The 14,839-nt window shown below is 48.5% G+C and overlaps 1 protein-coding gene across 13 annotated transcripts in view; it reads right to left on the reverse strand.

Annotated features, from left to right (window-relative positions):
* Positions 1–14,839, reverse strand: part of camta1a (calmodulin binding transcription activator 1a) — a 346,100-nt gene that overhangs the window by 39,155 nt on the left and 292,106 nt on the right. For 12 of the 13 annotated variants that reach the window (XR_012594914.1, XM_074643582.1, XM_074643587.1 and 9 more), the window contains 3 exons: positions 8,890–9,043; positions 2,856–2,996; positions 18–2,329 (listed from right to left, as the gene is read on the reverse strand). Coding sequence is in view for 12 of the 13 variants with exons in the window: in XM_074643582.1 (XP_074499683.1) it covers positions 18–2,329; positions 2,856–2,996; positions 8,890–9,043 (2,607 nt within the window). In the remaining variant the exon portion in view is untranslated. The remainder of the gene's footprint in view (positions 1–17; positions 2,330–2,855; positions 2,997–8,889; positions 9,044–14,839) is intronic. The other variant, XM_074643588.1, reaches the window with a different exon arrangement.

A 14,839-nucleotide genomic window follows, 5' to 3' on the forward strand; every position in this document is an offset into this window, starting at 1 on the left:
AGAGCCCTGTCACTCACCTCAGGATAGGACCACTCAGGTGAGTAGTCGGTGACCATGAAGAGCCGACCTGTGGCCTGAAGCATCCCCAGAGCCCCCTGGGCTACAGCTGCAGAAACCACCTCTGCTACATTCATGTAGGACAGTGAGCCTGGCTCTCCCGTGTTCCCCCCTGCTACGGCCCCTCCACTCAGAGACTGGGGGCTGCAGCAGGGTTGAAGGCAGAGCTCTGAGGGGCTGTAGCCAGACCCCCTGGCCCCTCCGTCTTCCTGGCCTTGCTGGGGGGCCCCGCCGGCTGTGTTTTGACTATCGGAGCTGTGGGATGTGACTAGCTGGTGAGCATACATTGCCCCTCCGGCTGACATGGCGGTTCCACTGCCGTCCACTGAGATGAAGTCATTGATGAGGTCGGAGAACTGGTTACCAAAAGAGATGTCAAAGTGATCCAGACTGATCTCCATGCCGTTCCCTCCTGCTCCTCCGTTACTTGCCGCTCCACCGAGGCCTTGGTGGGCCCCGACGGCGTTGTAGAGCCCCTGGACCATACTCGTGCCCTGGAGGAGAGGCTGCAGCTGCTGTTGCTGCTGGGAGCGGTTGCTGCCATCACTGTTGTTGTTGCCGTTATGAATTGCTACTCCTTCTCCCGCGCCTCCAGCCCCTCCTCCGCCACCATCCGAGGCCTGCTGCAGGTAGTGCTCGGCGCCCTCTCCGTTTCCCGCCCCACACGCCTGAATGTGGTCTCCTGGCTTGAGTAGATTCTCGGCTCCATTCTCAGTGGCTCCACCCTGAGCTGAATTCACGTTGCCCGGTTGCTCTAGACCCACCACCTCCTCGTGCTCTGCACCCATCCCGGGAAAGCCCCCCTGGTACTGTAGCAGCTGGAGCGAGCCAGCCTGGCCGGGCCCCTCTGTGGGCGAGCCTCCATTGCAGTTGGCCCTGTGCTGGTTCTGGTGGGCCTGGTGGTGATGGTGGAGGTGGCCGTTGCTGCCGGGGGAGTCCGTCTTCACCACTTGCAGCCCCATATAAGCTCCAGAGTCGTGTGAGTTGTGCTCCATCATATGTGTTTTCTGGCCCATGCCGGGCCTCCCCTGCTGAGCCTGGCCGCTCTGAGAAGAATCCTGGAGGAAGAAGCTGGGCGAACGACTCTGGTGTTGCATGTGAGGACTGGACATGGCCTGACCGTAGCTCACTGCGGTGGCGTTGGAAGTATAGTCCTGCTTGGCATCAATAGCACTGAAATCCATCTGCTCCAGGGTGGTGCTGGGACTCAGACCCCCACCAGATGGAAGCAGGGCGCCTGCTGCGGTCAGAGTAAGGTTGCCCGGGCCTGAACCAGCACCAGATGACACAGACACCCCGCTGGCACAGTTTACTACCGGCCCCACCTGGTAGCCGCTCTCCTTAGCCAGCTGCTGCTCAAAGGACGTGTCTTCTATCTTGATGTTCTTTATCAAAGCTGAGTTGAAGGTGTAGCCGTTATCTGTCATGGTGGGGGAGCGCTGCATGTTGCCGTTGGTGCAGCCACTGCCGCCGGAGGAAGATGAGGTCGAGGAGGAGTTGCCCTCTGTCTTCATTGCACTGCCTCCGTAGGTCTGGCCCTGTTTGGGGTTGTTCAGGAAGCAGTCGGGGTCAAAGTTCATATTGGTCTCTGGGATCTTGAGACTCCCAGCGTCCAGACTGCTGGAGAGCACCAGTTCCTCAGACACCCCCGCTGAAGACAGCATGGACAGGCTGTCTCCTGCCACGGTAGTCCCAGGCTCCCCTACTCCTCCGCCGGGGAAGGCAAATTTGTGACGATCAGAGGCCACAGACAGCACCATGCCCTGTGAGGTGGCATCCGCACCCATCAGGTGAGCGTTGGGACCCCCGGTGGGAGACATGCTGTAAACGGGGTCTCCGGTGACCTCAGACATAAAGACACTCTGGGACAGGCCAGACATGACGGAGGCCACGTGGCTCATCCCCGTCACCACAGGACTGTCGGCCATGTCCGGGTCACTGTTGAGGCCGCTGCTGATGGACACGGGGGAGTTCTGCGTGGTGTCGGGGACCTCGACCTGGTTGGTGGAAGACACCTCCGTGCTGTTCTGGTGCAGCAGGACGGGCTTGTGGACTTTGCCGTTGCGTTTCTCCCTGGCGCTGCCCCCGCCGCCTCCTCCCCCGGAGCTTTTGCCTCCGCCATGTGCGCTGTGCTCGGTCTTTCCCTCCGACACGTCGTTGTTTTGCACCTCAGAGTGAGCGCTGCTGTAGCCACCCGAGCGGGGGTCTACCTTGGGGGAGATGATGCGGTGTTTGGCGCTGTTGCATTTGTGGTGCACGCTGCTCCCTGCACCTATAGGAGGACAAATAGAGAAAAAGAGGTTGGGGATTTGGATGGGAAAGTGGGAAAAAGAAAAGACAATGCTTTCCATATACTTGAAGATGGATGATCTGTTTGTTTTCGTATTTGTGAGACGATTTTCTCCTGGGATGATAAAACTAGCCTTTCTTTTAGTACACAGTGAGTAAAACGTATGGGAAGTTTTGCCGCAACTGGGTGTAATTTGTTTTAGAAATTAGTGCTCTACATTATTTTCCTGAGCGACAGCTTATAGTGAAATTACACAGCTGAAAACATTTGATTGATTAGCATAACATTCAGGAACAGCTGGGCTCTTTCAGATACGGCCCCCGACACAGTTATCACTAAACAAAAATAATAAGCCAATAACCCTGAAACTCAATTTCACTATAAATCGCATACCAATAAAAGCTCTCAACCACCTTCTCTGATCTGCCGTATAACAAACAGAAATCTTTATGGCCTTTTTTGTTTCCCTCGCTGAATTTTCCCCTCCCTCCCACCCACTAGCCCTTACCCAGGGTGCCCGTGCAGAGGCAGTTGTGAGTCCGGGGAGGTGGCTTAGTTTGGTGGCTGTCCAGAATCTGTTGCACTAGCTGCTCCACTGAGAAGCCAGAGCTGCTGTTCCCGTTGCTGCAAGTCCACTTGATGCCATGAACTGCCGGGAGAGAGGAGGAGACAGAGACGTCAGCCAGCCCAACAGACCACCAGCCACGCCAGCCCCCCGCCCCACCCTCTGCCCTCCCTCCCTGTCTGCCAGGATACATCATGCTGCTCACCGGTCACCTCGCTAACATGTCAAAGTAACCATGGTACAAGAGAGAAATTCATATTTTTGTTTTTTCCTGAAGCAAAACAAACAAACCAATGACCGGCCTCGGTAAAATGATATAGTAGTTTCATTAGTAGAAGAGTGGCACTACCTTTGGTTCTGATTATGTTTACGTACCACGCTCTCTATCATGTCTTCCCATTCATATTGAAATCAGGGCTGTCAAAGTTAACTCGATAATAACGCATTAACGCAACTTGTGATTTTTAGGTTGTAGAGGGCTCAGTTTTGAAGCTAGCGAAGATATCGACATCATATGAAACTAGAAAACATAAGGATTCCATTGGTACCAACCATGTCATAGTAGCTTTTTGCCAAGGAGGATAAATAACGCTCCAGATTGGGCGAGGAAAAACTGCAATGACCACTCTCAAAGGGGTCCCTTGACCTCTGACCTCAAGATATGTGAATGAAAATGGGTTCTATGGGTAACCACGAGTCTCCCCTTTACAGACATGCCCACTTTATAATAATCACATACAGATTTGGGGCAAGTCATAGTCAAGTCAGCACACTGACACACTGACAGCTGTTGTTGCCTGTTGGACTTGAATTTGCCATGTTATGTATGTTGGATGTCGGATAGGTGTGGGTCTTCTCATCTTATATATATTTTTTTTGCTAACTGCAGTACCGGTGAGGGTTTCTGGACAATATTTTTCATTGTTCTATGTTGTAAAATTGATTTCTAATAATAAATATATACATACATTTGCATAAAGCAAGCATATTTGCCCACTCCCATGCTGATAAGAGTATTAAATGCTATCAATACGATTAAATATTTAATATGACAGCCCTAATTGCAATATAACTATACTGTATATAATAGTTCCAATATCTTTTCTGTGTGTCCTGTTTCCTTATTCTAGAATTGAGCAGCTGCTTTTCTCTAGTCTCTCCACACTGTGTGCCCTCTGTACTGCACTGCTCATTCTCTATTGTGCCTCCCATGTGTCAGTGTCTGTTGCCACTCGGTGGCCTCCCCTCTGTGAGTGCTGATGAAGGTTACAGCAAGCCCAATCCTTCCACCCACCACTCTTACCCCGACCTATGACTCTGTTCTGACAGGGAAAGCCTCTAGGGAGGAACGTCACCTAGCTGCTGCTGCTGCTAGATCTGCACCAAGGAGAAAAAAAAGGAGAGGCTTTCTTCTGTAAAGCTCCACTCCCTGCTTCAGTCACACCTCGCTAGCAACTCCTAATACTTTTCATCGCTCCACTTGCTAACCAGCCGCCACTTTCTGATGAGACAGATAGTGGTTTTAGTGGCTGAAAGGTGGTGGGAGACGCCGCTGAGTGCTGCTACGCTCGGGGCTCTCAACCGGGGAAAAAAGGTAATATTTGAGAAGCGGCGCATATTTAGACTATCAAACAAAATCAAGCCTGCTTTAATTCAAGTTCCATTCACTTCAGTACCTCCTTTGGTTAAATATGCAACAGAGAGAGAGAGAGAGAGGAGAGAGAGAGAGATAAAGAGAGTCAGGTTTAGAAAACAGCGAGAATTTGCTTAGTGCGTGTCTGTTTGCGTATGAGATAAAAGGAGATGAAAACAGCGCAAGAGGGCGAGGGTAATGCAGATTAAAGACAGAGCTAGTCGAGGCGAAGTGGAGAAAAAAGCTGGGAAACATGATTGGATGACTGTGATAGGGATCTAACTTGAAAGCTTTAAGATCTTGTGGCAGATTAGAGGCCGGTCACCAGCAGATGTCAGCAGAACCGCTGTGATCACGCCGAGATCAGACGCTCACACAGACAACTCACTGTGGCAGGTTATGGAAACTCAAACAGTTTTCATTTTTGATCTGTTATGAAGTCCGATTTGTTCAGCTGTTAAAGCGGCAGTAGGCAGAATGTTTTTGGCATCATTGGGCAAAAATAAAAATAACCTTTCAGCATATTGTAATTCAAGTGTTCTGTGAGAAAAATAGACTTCTGTACCTCCTCATGGCTGTTTTCAGGCTTTAAAAAAATCTAGCTTGTGACGGGAGACTTTGGACAATCACAGGTCATTTCAGAGAGAGAGAGAGTTCCTATTGGCTGTTCATTCAACAAAGGCAGCTGTCAATGACTCCCGAACTCCGATGAAATGGTCAAACTAGGCAGCGCTAATCAAATATGAATCAATATTCTGTCACTGTAATGCCTATTTCTCGCCTCAAATGTTTTCAGAAACATCTTGTAGTGCACCGTTTAACTGTAAAATGAGAAAGTTTGCTCCGGCTGGTGGGCGGTGCTTGGTATTTCCTCACCTGATCTCAACATGGCTGCAGGGTCACAAATGTTCTCATTTTACAGCTAAACAGTACACTACAAGATGTTTCTACAAGATGATTCATATTTGATCAGCGCTGCCTAGTTTGACCGTTTGATCGGAGTTTGCAAGTGATTGACAACTGCTCAGAGACAGCAGATTCCAGCTCGGCTCTGATTAGTTGTTTCCCTCCGGTCTGTGAGGACACTGAATGACACAGAGGCACATGATTTTTTTCAGATTACCTGTCTCATGCACTACTGTCAGGATATAGTGACGGTTTTATAAAAATAACTATTTCAAATCACATTTGCTCCATTTCTACCCACTGCTGCGTTAAGAGTGAGTGAGCCGAAGAAAAAAAAAGACTCCAAATGTGACATTTCATCTGATGTAATTACCGCGCAAATAATTGTGTCTGTCTGGAGATCCCATTAGAGAGCGTGGCTCGAGTCACCGTTTCACCTCCTGATGGTGTGTGATGCAAACAGTGTAAATTAGATGATGCTAGTAATACTGACACAGAGATGATAGGGGCCACAGGAATACTAAAAACGCTGCCATGAATCCCCTTCTGTGACAGAGCCAGTAGGGAGGCTGCAGGACAGAACAGAAGAGCATCCGTTCTGCTGATCTGACTCAGAAACCGGTGACAGAGCAAAAGAGCGAGAGCCTAACGCAACAGCTTACATCCACCATGCAGTACCATCCCTATTTGTCCAAACAATCTCGTCTCCCCCTCCGCCCTGATCCCTCCGTGCCTCAGCCCTCTTCATGGAGACGGGGCGTCACCCCCGGAGGCTCTGGGGTTGTTGACGTACAGTTGCCTGCCTTGTCTGCTCTCTCTTCTCACTGAGGGTTATGTTCCAAAGTAGACATGACAGGAGCAGCGCCACTGGGTTTAATCCCAGTGGCACCAACAAGCAGAGACACCAAACGGCAACCCAGTCACATCATCATCCCGATGACTGCGTCCTGTCACGGAGCGGCATCACGCAGCCGTAATGACAAACACAGTTGATCTGTAGGACACACGCACATCCCATCTGGTTGCCTCTGCCTGCACCATCGGGCGCTATATGGGACAGTGGGGTACAATAGTTTACATGATGGCCAGCCCTGTCTGGCTCTGGCTCTATCTGTCTAGCCTGGAGACAGGCCCTCTGTCTGTCTGAGTGTTTGTTAAAGCCGCTCATGCGCTATCTGTCAGCAGGCTGGGGGCATAGCCGGGGAGAGTGCCGCGCGCTTATAGCATTAGACCAAAAGAGTGAATCAAGCTGGCTGCCTTGTCTATGGAAGTGTAGCGTGACTGAGTAGTGATGCCACTCCCTTACCCCCCCGTCTTCACTCCCTCGCTTTCTCATCAAACACCGCGGGGCGTTAAGGAGCACGAGGTCAGACAAGGCCACGTTTCACAGGGCTTATATTTTAACTGCGAGCGTCCGTGCACGTGAAAGTTTTTGCCACTGAGAGCACGAGTGTGTGTGTGTTTTTGTCGTGGGGAGAGACAGAATAAGCTCAACTGATCCATGAAATCCACATTTTTCCTTTGTTGTTTTTTTTCCGTATCATTAGAGGTGTCAAACGGTTTGCACGCTGAAATATCGTGAGGAGAATAACAAAAGGGAAGACGGAAGAGGGCAATTATATCGCAAAAGTTGCCAATTCTCTGGAAAAATAACTATTTGACATTAAACTAAAGGGTTTGCGCGCTGACGAAAAATCTGCTTGTGAAATAGCAACCATCATCATTACATATATCTATAAGAACAATCTCCTAACATACAGCCACACATACCTACCGCACATGACCCAGTGTCAAACAGAGTGTGCTGCACACTCCTGCAATCTTGCATTCTGTACTCAAACTACAAAGTTTGATGCTTTTGCACATTCCCGATAAAGGAGAAATGGAAATATGTCCTGATAGTTTATCTATACAACCTCTGAGGAAGTTCTGCTGTTGCAAAAAAAAAAAAAATCCATTGCACTGCACACATGATAACATTCCTGTGCAATGCAAAAAAACATACCTGTAAGAGATGCAAGTTTTCTAAGATATAGGTCAGTCTGGGAATAGATGCACTGTATATTAAGAGCTAATGTATAATTTACAATTAAATAATGCATGGATAATACAGCATGGCTTCATCGCTCCCTACTATGGGATGGGGTGCTGCTATCTCACACGACCACTAGGTGGCAATGTTGCTCCATCGCTGAGCTTGTGTTGACATGCGTGCAGCTCCAGGAGAAAGAGAGAAAGAATAGAGGGTAGAAGAAAGATAGAAAGCAAAAAGACAGAAAGCAGGAGAGTTTTTTTCTCTCTTTATGTAGCCCCCTCATGTAGCCTGACAGCTAGGAGGCATCTCACACTCTCACCCTCTTTGTCCCAACAACTCCCAAAGTTAATGACTTTACGCATTACTGCAAATGGTGTTTTTTTTTTTTTTTTTTACATTAAGCCACAGATCTAATGAATACTATAGTTGTTCAGTGACTGTCCTGAGGTAAGGCTTTATGTTTAAATATGTCCTGAAAGTGATGGTGAGCAGAGCAGCGAGGAGGATAACAATATAGCCAAGAAGACCTCAGTGATGATGGTCTGCCTTGTCAGTATGCAGCCAGCACGCGTGTGTGTGCTTGTAAAGCTGCTGACACGTTCCTCTTTACCTGGCCACATCTCCAATAATTGGCCATCGGAATATCAGTCACAGCCCTGCTTGCTGGCCCCTGCCAGGCACACACCCCGTATCACAGCGTGGTTGTTAAAAGGTATCTTAACAGCTGTCTGAAAGATTTTCAATGCTCCCACAAGGTCCCCATTTGGCTATTATCATCATCAGACAAACCCTGACTTTTTCCAAAACATTACCTCAATCTTTGGGCAGGTCTGGAGACTCGTAAAAAAACACATAGTGCACCTCGCAGAGCATTAGTAAAGCTGATAACAACAGGGAGGGATCAATCCATTGAAGGGGCAGAAAGAAAGAGAGAGAAAGGGTGGAGGGGGGGAATTACTGGTGAGTCAGACATTCTTGCTCCCACGCACTAACATGAATCAATAACCAGCTTGTTGCCCACCTCTGCCTTGACTTCCTTCCTGGGCCAGAGAGGAGGCACGCTCTCAACCCGGACAGAGTGGTGCCAGAGGTCTCGGGGAAGAGCTGAACTTTGACCCCTCACTAGCAGACGGCTCCAGGAAGAGGCACACACACTCATGTAACAGTGTGGCCGAAGATGCTCTCTGACTGAGGTGCTGAAGGCACTTAGTGTGCCAGCCGTCAGCAAATAGGACCCGACATTACATCCTCAGACGAAAACAACAAGCACTATGTTTAGCCTCCCCATGCATGTAGACATATAAAGACCATTAAGGCCTTTTTAGAAGGGAGACAGCGACTGTTTATATTAAAGGTTGTGAATCAAAGTGGAGACTGATGAACGCAGAGTTCTGAATACTCACACATGGGCTTGAGCTGGCCGATCAGCTCCTCCTTCGTCCACTTGGCCCACTCCTTCTTGTCTGTGTTGATGGAGCACAGGATCGGACCACATGGTTTACCGCAATCCTCGATGGCTGGAACATTCAAATAATGGACGAGCACGATATCAGGGTTCTGTGGGGGACGCAGAGAGAGAGAGAGAGAGAGAGAGAGAGAGAGAGGGATGGGGGAGGTTAGACGAGATGACTTCAGGGATAAGAGCGTGGTTTCTTGAAGATATACTGTAAATGAGTGGTAGTGACACATAGATACTGGGGCTCAGCTGTGAGGGCTTTTGTGTGGAACATGACAGCTGGTTGGTGAGAAGCAAAATGTCGCTGAACACTGGATGGTAACCCTCCCATTCACACAACAGAGCCTAAGAACAGAGGAGTAAATGAACAACCAGGGAGCAGAAAAAAAAAATCTGCAGAGATCTGCAATAATCTCACTCATTATGTGACAGAACTGTATCGCCAAATGTGTGTGTGTGCTTGGATGTGTATACATATGTGCGATAATTACAACGTGTGCTCGTGTAACACACTTATGGCATTTTGTCAAGTCCTCCCACATGGTGAGCTGATGCCCTCAATTAACTCCGCCTGTATTTACCAAGTCAAAACTCAACAATTTGCCGCCCGCAAATTGTTACCGGGTTACCTCGGCAAATTCCCTAAATTGACAGCTTATGAATAATAGGTGGCGTTTAAAGGAATGCTGGTGCTGGTGTGAATAAACATCAATTCGCTTCTGTAATAATGAAAAGCTTTGATTACTGAGCACGAAGAGGGCTCACATGAGGAATGCTCCCCGTTTCAGTCCTTATTGCTTCCAATTTATTACAAACATCCGGGTGCCACGAAGCCCACACAAACTTAACACGGCAGTGTGTAGAAGGAAACCCGCAAGTTGGGGAAACTCTCGCAGGATGGTTAAGGTAAGGCATTGACCTTGAATAGTTCAAGTTAGGCATTGATGTTGAATAGTTAAGGTAAGGCATTGATCTTGAATTGTAAAGGTAAGGCATTGATGTTGAATAGTTAAGGTAAGGCATTAGTCTTGAATAGTTAAGGTTAGGCATTGACCTTGAATAGTTAAGGTAAGGCATTAGTCTTGAATAGTTAAGGTTAGGCATTGACCTTGAATAGTTAAGGTTAGGCATTGACCTTGAATAGTTAAGGTAAGGCATTGCTCTCAAATAGTTAAGGTAAGGCATTGATGTTGAATAGTTAAGGTTAGGCATTGATCTCAAATAGTTAAAGTTAGACATTGATCTTGAATAGTTAAGGAAGGCATTGTTGTTGAATAGTTAAGGTAAGGCATTGATGTTGAATAGTTAAGGTAAGGCATTGATGTTGAATAGTTAAGGTAAGGCATTGATGTTGAATTGTTAAGGTAAGTCATTGATGTTGAATAGTTAAGGTAAGGCATTGATGTTGAATAGTTAAGGTAAGGCATTGATGTTGAATTGTTAAGGTATGGCATTGATGTTGAATAGTTAAGGTATGGCATTGATGTTGAATTGTTAAGGTATGGCATTGATGTTGAATAGTTAAGGTAAGGCATTGATGTTGAATTGTTAAGGTTAGGATAGGTCGTTGGGCAGTGAGTCTCGCAGGAGTTTTCTCAGATCTCAGATCAGATTTCGCAGTTTGCGGGTTACCTTCTAGACCCGACCACTTCACACACAAATATATGACAATATCCCTCCGTTACACATGGGATACAAGTAAAAGCTGCACCGATTATAACTGACCTGTAGGCAGCACAGATATAAGCAGGTATACAGTATATGGAAGAAAAATTGTCATCAGATGTCTGAAAACTCACACGCATGCACTCGCAGCTAAACAAGACGCAAAGAATCGACGAACCAACAAAGACCTTGATGGAGAAAAATGCCGTGACAACACGTGTGTGTGACTGCAGTTTGAAGCTTCATCAGTACTAAGTGGCAAATAAATCAGGGCGCTGCTACTGTAGGTCTGTGCTCCCTCTCAGTGTGTACCATTAATCTACGACTACAGCCCCCCCACCCCCGTCTCCCTCCCTCTCTCCTTCTCCCCTTTCATCAGACAGGGGTGTGGTTGGGGGCAAAACACATCCAAAGAAACAATCACTTCTTTTGGAAACCATACCAACAACAACTACACTAGCATCTCAATGTGTTTATAGCAGCCACATCTATCTCCCGTAGTGGAACAGGAACAAAGCGGATGTAAAGCAGAGAGGACACAGATGACCTCCCCCCTTCAACGCTTCCGCCAGAAGCTGGAGCTGGACACCGCAGTATGTTACCTCGCTGCTTTCCTTGTCCCCTGTCATTGGTATGGACACTAGGCGACGACTGCTGCCCTGTTTGGATGGAGATGGCACGGGGCGGCGTGTGATGATGCTCCCAGATGGCATCACCAGCTGTGTCAATAGCTAAGAGATGCCCTCAATCTTCGCTTGGAACGAGAGCGCCAAATGGAGACGGCTTCATTCAATTATGATCACGCGTAAACGTACTGTATGTGGATGCATGGGAGTGCACGCGGGAGGGAATGTGCACAGACACACAAACAGACTAAGCAAGGACAAACTCATTAGCATACTGTAACAGACACATATATCCTCACAAGACACACAATCATACACGTTGATTACGAACATCTCCTCCTTCCAGCGCCCACATTTCCAGCTGTTTCCTACCTATTCACACATATATGCACGCACACACACACAAAGAAAGACACCATGTGGCCGCCTTAGAGCTCCCCCAAACACAAGTAATCTGTGTCTCTGTGCTTTTACTATCAATAATCTGCTATCTGTCTGTCTGTCTGGAACCTTTGCTTCTCTTTTCCTCCCCAATCTTGTTTTGCTTCTTTCTCTCTTTCTAACTTTACAACACTTCTCTCTCCCCCAACCCGGGCCCACACTTCCACTCTGAGAGGGAAAAACAACACAATGAAAATGTAAAGCATCACATAAATCTATCAGGATGGTAATTTAATTTAGTTTCCTGCTGGCTGGCTTTCTTTTTTTTTTTCTCCACAGTGTAATATCAGGAGTTGGGAGTAAAGGGGGGAGAGGAGGGGGGACGGCTGAGGGGGGAACTTTTTTTTTGTGCCAGGATACTATTTTCCAGGAGAAAACGAGATCTCATTAACTTATTGATTAATTGTGTAATGTAGTCTTTTGGTTGTGTTTCCACTCCGGTTTCCCACTCCGGTCTCGGGGCGGCTTTCCAGCCTCGCTTCCACAGTGGAAGTGGAAGACTGGGATACTGTTGCATGAGCCTGTGGTGTGCATGTGGGTGAGGACGCTCTGTTTGTATGATACCATGAGCTCAAGCCTATAAATACATACATGTCAGCATGTGTGCCAACCATCCCCACGTTAAAGCCTCTTAAAGCGTATCATGCATACGTAAAACGTAGCGTGTCTCCAGCCAGCATTTTGATGTTGCTGTGTTGTGTTAATGTTTACTGCGCCTCCCTAGAACAGATGGATAGATGTTGAGCTAATTACTAGCAGAGTCTTGGGGAGTCAGCCATGGGGGCGGAAGGCCTGCTGAGTGGGTGGCGGAGCGCCTTCATACCCCTCCTTCCACCGCTCTCTCTCTCTCTCTCTCTCTCTCTCTCTCTCTCGCACAAACACATCAGCATACAAAGGCATGCATGCACATAGAAAAGAACACACTAGTCGTGCACACGCGTTCACGAGCCACGCATGAAAAAGTTGGTGTGCCAAAATCGTACGCACACGCATACACGCATACGCAGGACATCGCCATCGCAACCGGAGGATAAAGGTGCTGTTGTAGCCAGGCAACAGGTTTCTCTGGCACCCACGCACTCCGAGGCAGCCAGTGCTCCTACGATCTCTCAGTGACTGCCTACCTCGTCCTGAAGTCATACACCCTGTTCTACTCCAAAACACGAGGAGGGAGAGGATGAGAGAGAGAGAGAGAGAGTCGCTAATGGAGCTGAAGACACAGAGACGGAGCTGGATGTCGGCGGAGACGGATACAATGACCTTCTACTTTGTGCTGAATGTGAGGTAGTGAATGCTGAGATATAACTAACTGAGACTTGAGTACAAAGCAGCACATCTATTGGTGGAGTCCGGTACGAGTGGTCAAGTAATGTGTCCGCTGTCTCGTTAAGTCCCCGTGACCCTCCGCCGCTCTCTTGGAACACCTCCATCTAGCCGCTACTCCAGCAGCCCGCCATAGCTCATTAGGAGACGGAGAGCGAGGGGAAGAGGCCGAGCTCGACAAAGAGATACATGGAAAGACAGAGAAGGATGAGAGCAACGGCTCTTACATAGCCAGGCAGGCGGCTCTGCTCCGCGGTTGTACTCTACTATAGTAGGCCTCGCTTTCACAACCCCGTGCACAGGAGCGATAAGAACACCATTAACATGAAAGGATCTTAATTGAGAGGGGATGCTCCGTGCGACGCGGATGAGCCGCGGAGTGCGGGAGGAAACCTTGTTCCTCTCTGATAAAATAACCCACACCCAGGAACTGGGGGCTTCAAAGCCTACTGTCACACTGAAGGAAAGAGCAGGGACTCAGGTATGGGACTTTTACTCCGAGGAAGGGGAAAATAAGCAAAAGGAGGAAAGGAATGAGACAGTCCTTCATGGGAGAATTGAACTAGCGGGCTACGGGGATATCCGTTTCAATACAAAACATCATGAAAGCAGGAACAGTCAATTGTTTTGTCACAAACATTCAGCATCAAGGCATAAATACAGAGGGGAGGTGCGTGTGGTGGTGTATTTGTGGATGTATCCGTGCCTTTATGTATTTGCGTCTGCCTACATTAAATTATAAATAGTGTGTGAATGTGTGTCTAGAGGCATATTTCTGTTCTGTACGTCGGTTGGCGTACGTACATCAGTATGCATGCGGAATGAGCAGTGCAATGAGCTGTGAGTCTGAGTGGATCTGCTATATTTTGACTGCATATTCATGCTGTCTGTGCTCACAATGCGTTTTAGAATATGGTGTGCATCTCCGCATATGTCTGTGTAACTTCGTGAACATAGCTACAGAATTGCCTGTGTACTATATGTGTGTTTCATGTCGCGTGCTGCGGTCCACCGAGCGGGCGCGCAGGGTTATTAAGGCTGTGCCCTCTCGGCTATGCGGGGGCAGTTGCCCTGGCGGTGGCATAGTGATGGATGGCATGGGGTGCCAGTCATTAGGCAGCCTCCTGGCCTCTGGCACCGAGGTTGCACTCTTAAACACCGACCTCCCCCGCCTGTCCCCAAACACCGCTGCTCATTTCAAGGTCAACTGCCTCTGTGGTGCTGCGAGTTCACCTCCACGAGGCACACGACTTCTTGCTTTTTTGTTTGGAAACCTTTATGGCTCACTGCCGATGGGCGTGTTTTGGAATGTGGGGGTGGGCTGGCTGGTGCCTTGCCTCGTGCAGAAAGCACAGACACACACGGTGCAGTACATGAACACACACACACACACACACACACACCGAGGTAAACAAAACCCCACGTCAAACTCTCCCAAAAAAGGCAGCAAACAGCCCGAAGCTCCTGTCTAGGTAGCGGAGCAATTCCCCATGTGAACCTGCTTTCCTCTCCTCTCGCTCTCTCTCTCTCTGGGTCCTCCATGACAAACTCGTTGTTTAAATGTTCCCAGTTTAGAATACAGACACCCTAATAGGGGTGTCTGGAGTCAACGCTCAACTTAACTGCTACAGTTCACCCTCTAATGCACCCGGCTCTCCACCAACTACAACGCTGCCTGAGTGCCAGACTAAAACGATGCCCGGGGGTGGGTACCAATCCAGGGGTAAGAGCCAGTTTACAGAGGGTTTCTTAATACGAATTGCCTTCGTCCAAGGTCTGTGAGAGGGGATGACAGAGCACAGCCCAGCAGGGGATCCTGATTTAGGGGGAAGATTCACACTC

This window comes from Sebastes fasciatus, chromosome 8 (assembly GCF_043250625.1).
Source record: "Sebastes fasciatus isolate fSebFas1 chromosome 8, fSebFas1.pri, whole genome shotgun sequence".
In the NCBI taxonomy this organism is placed as follows: Eukaryota; Metazoa; Chordata; class Actinopteri; order Perciformes; family Sebastidae; genus Sebastes; species Sebastes fasciatus.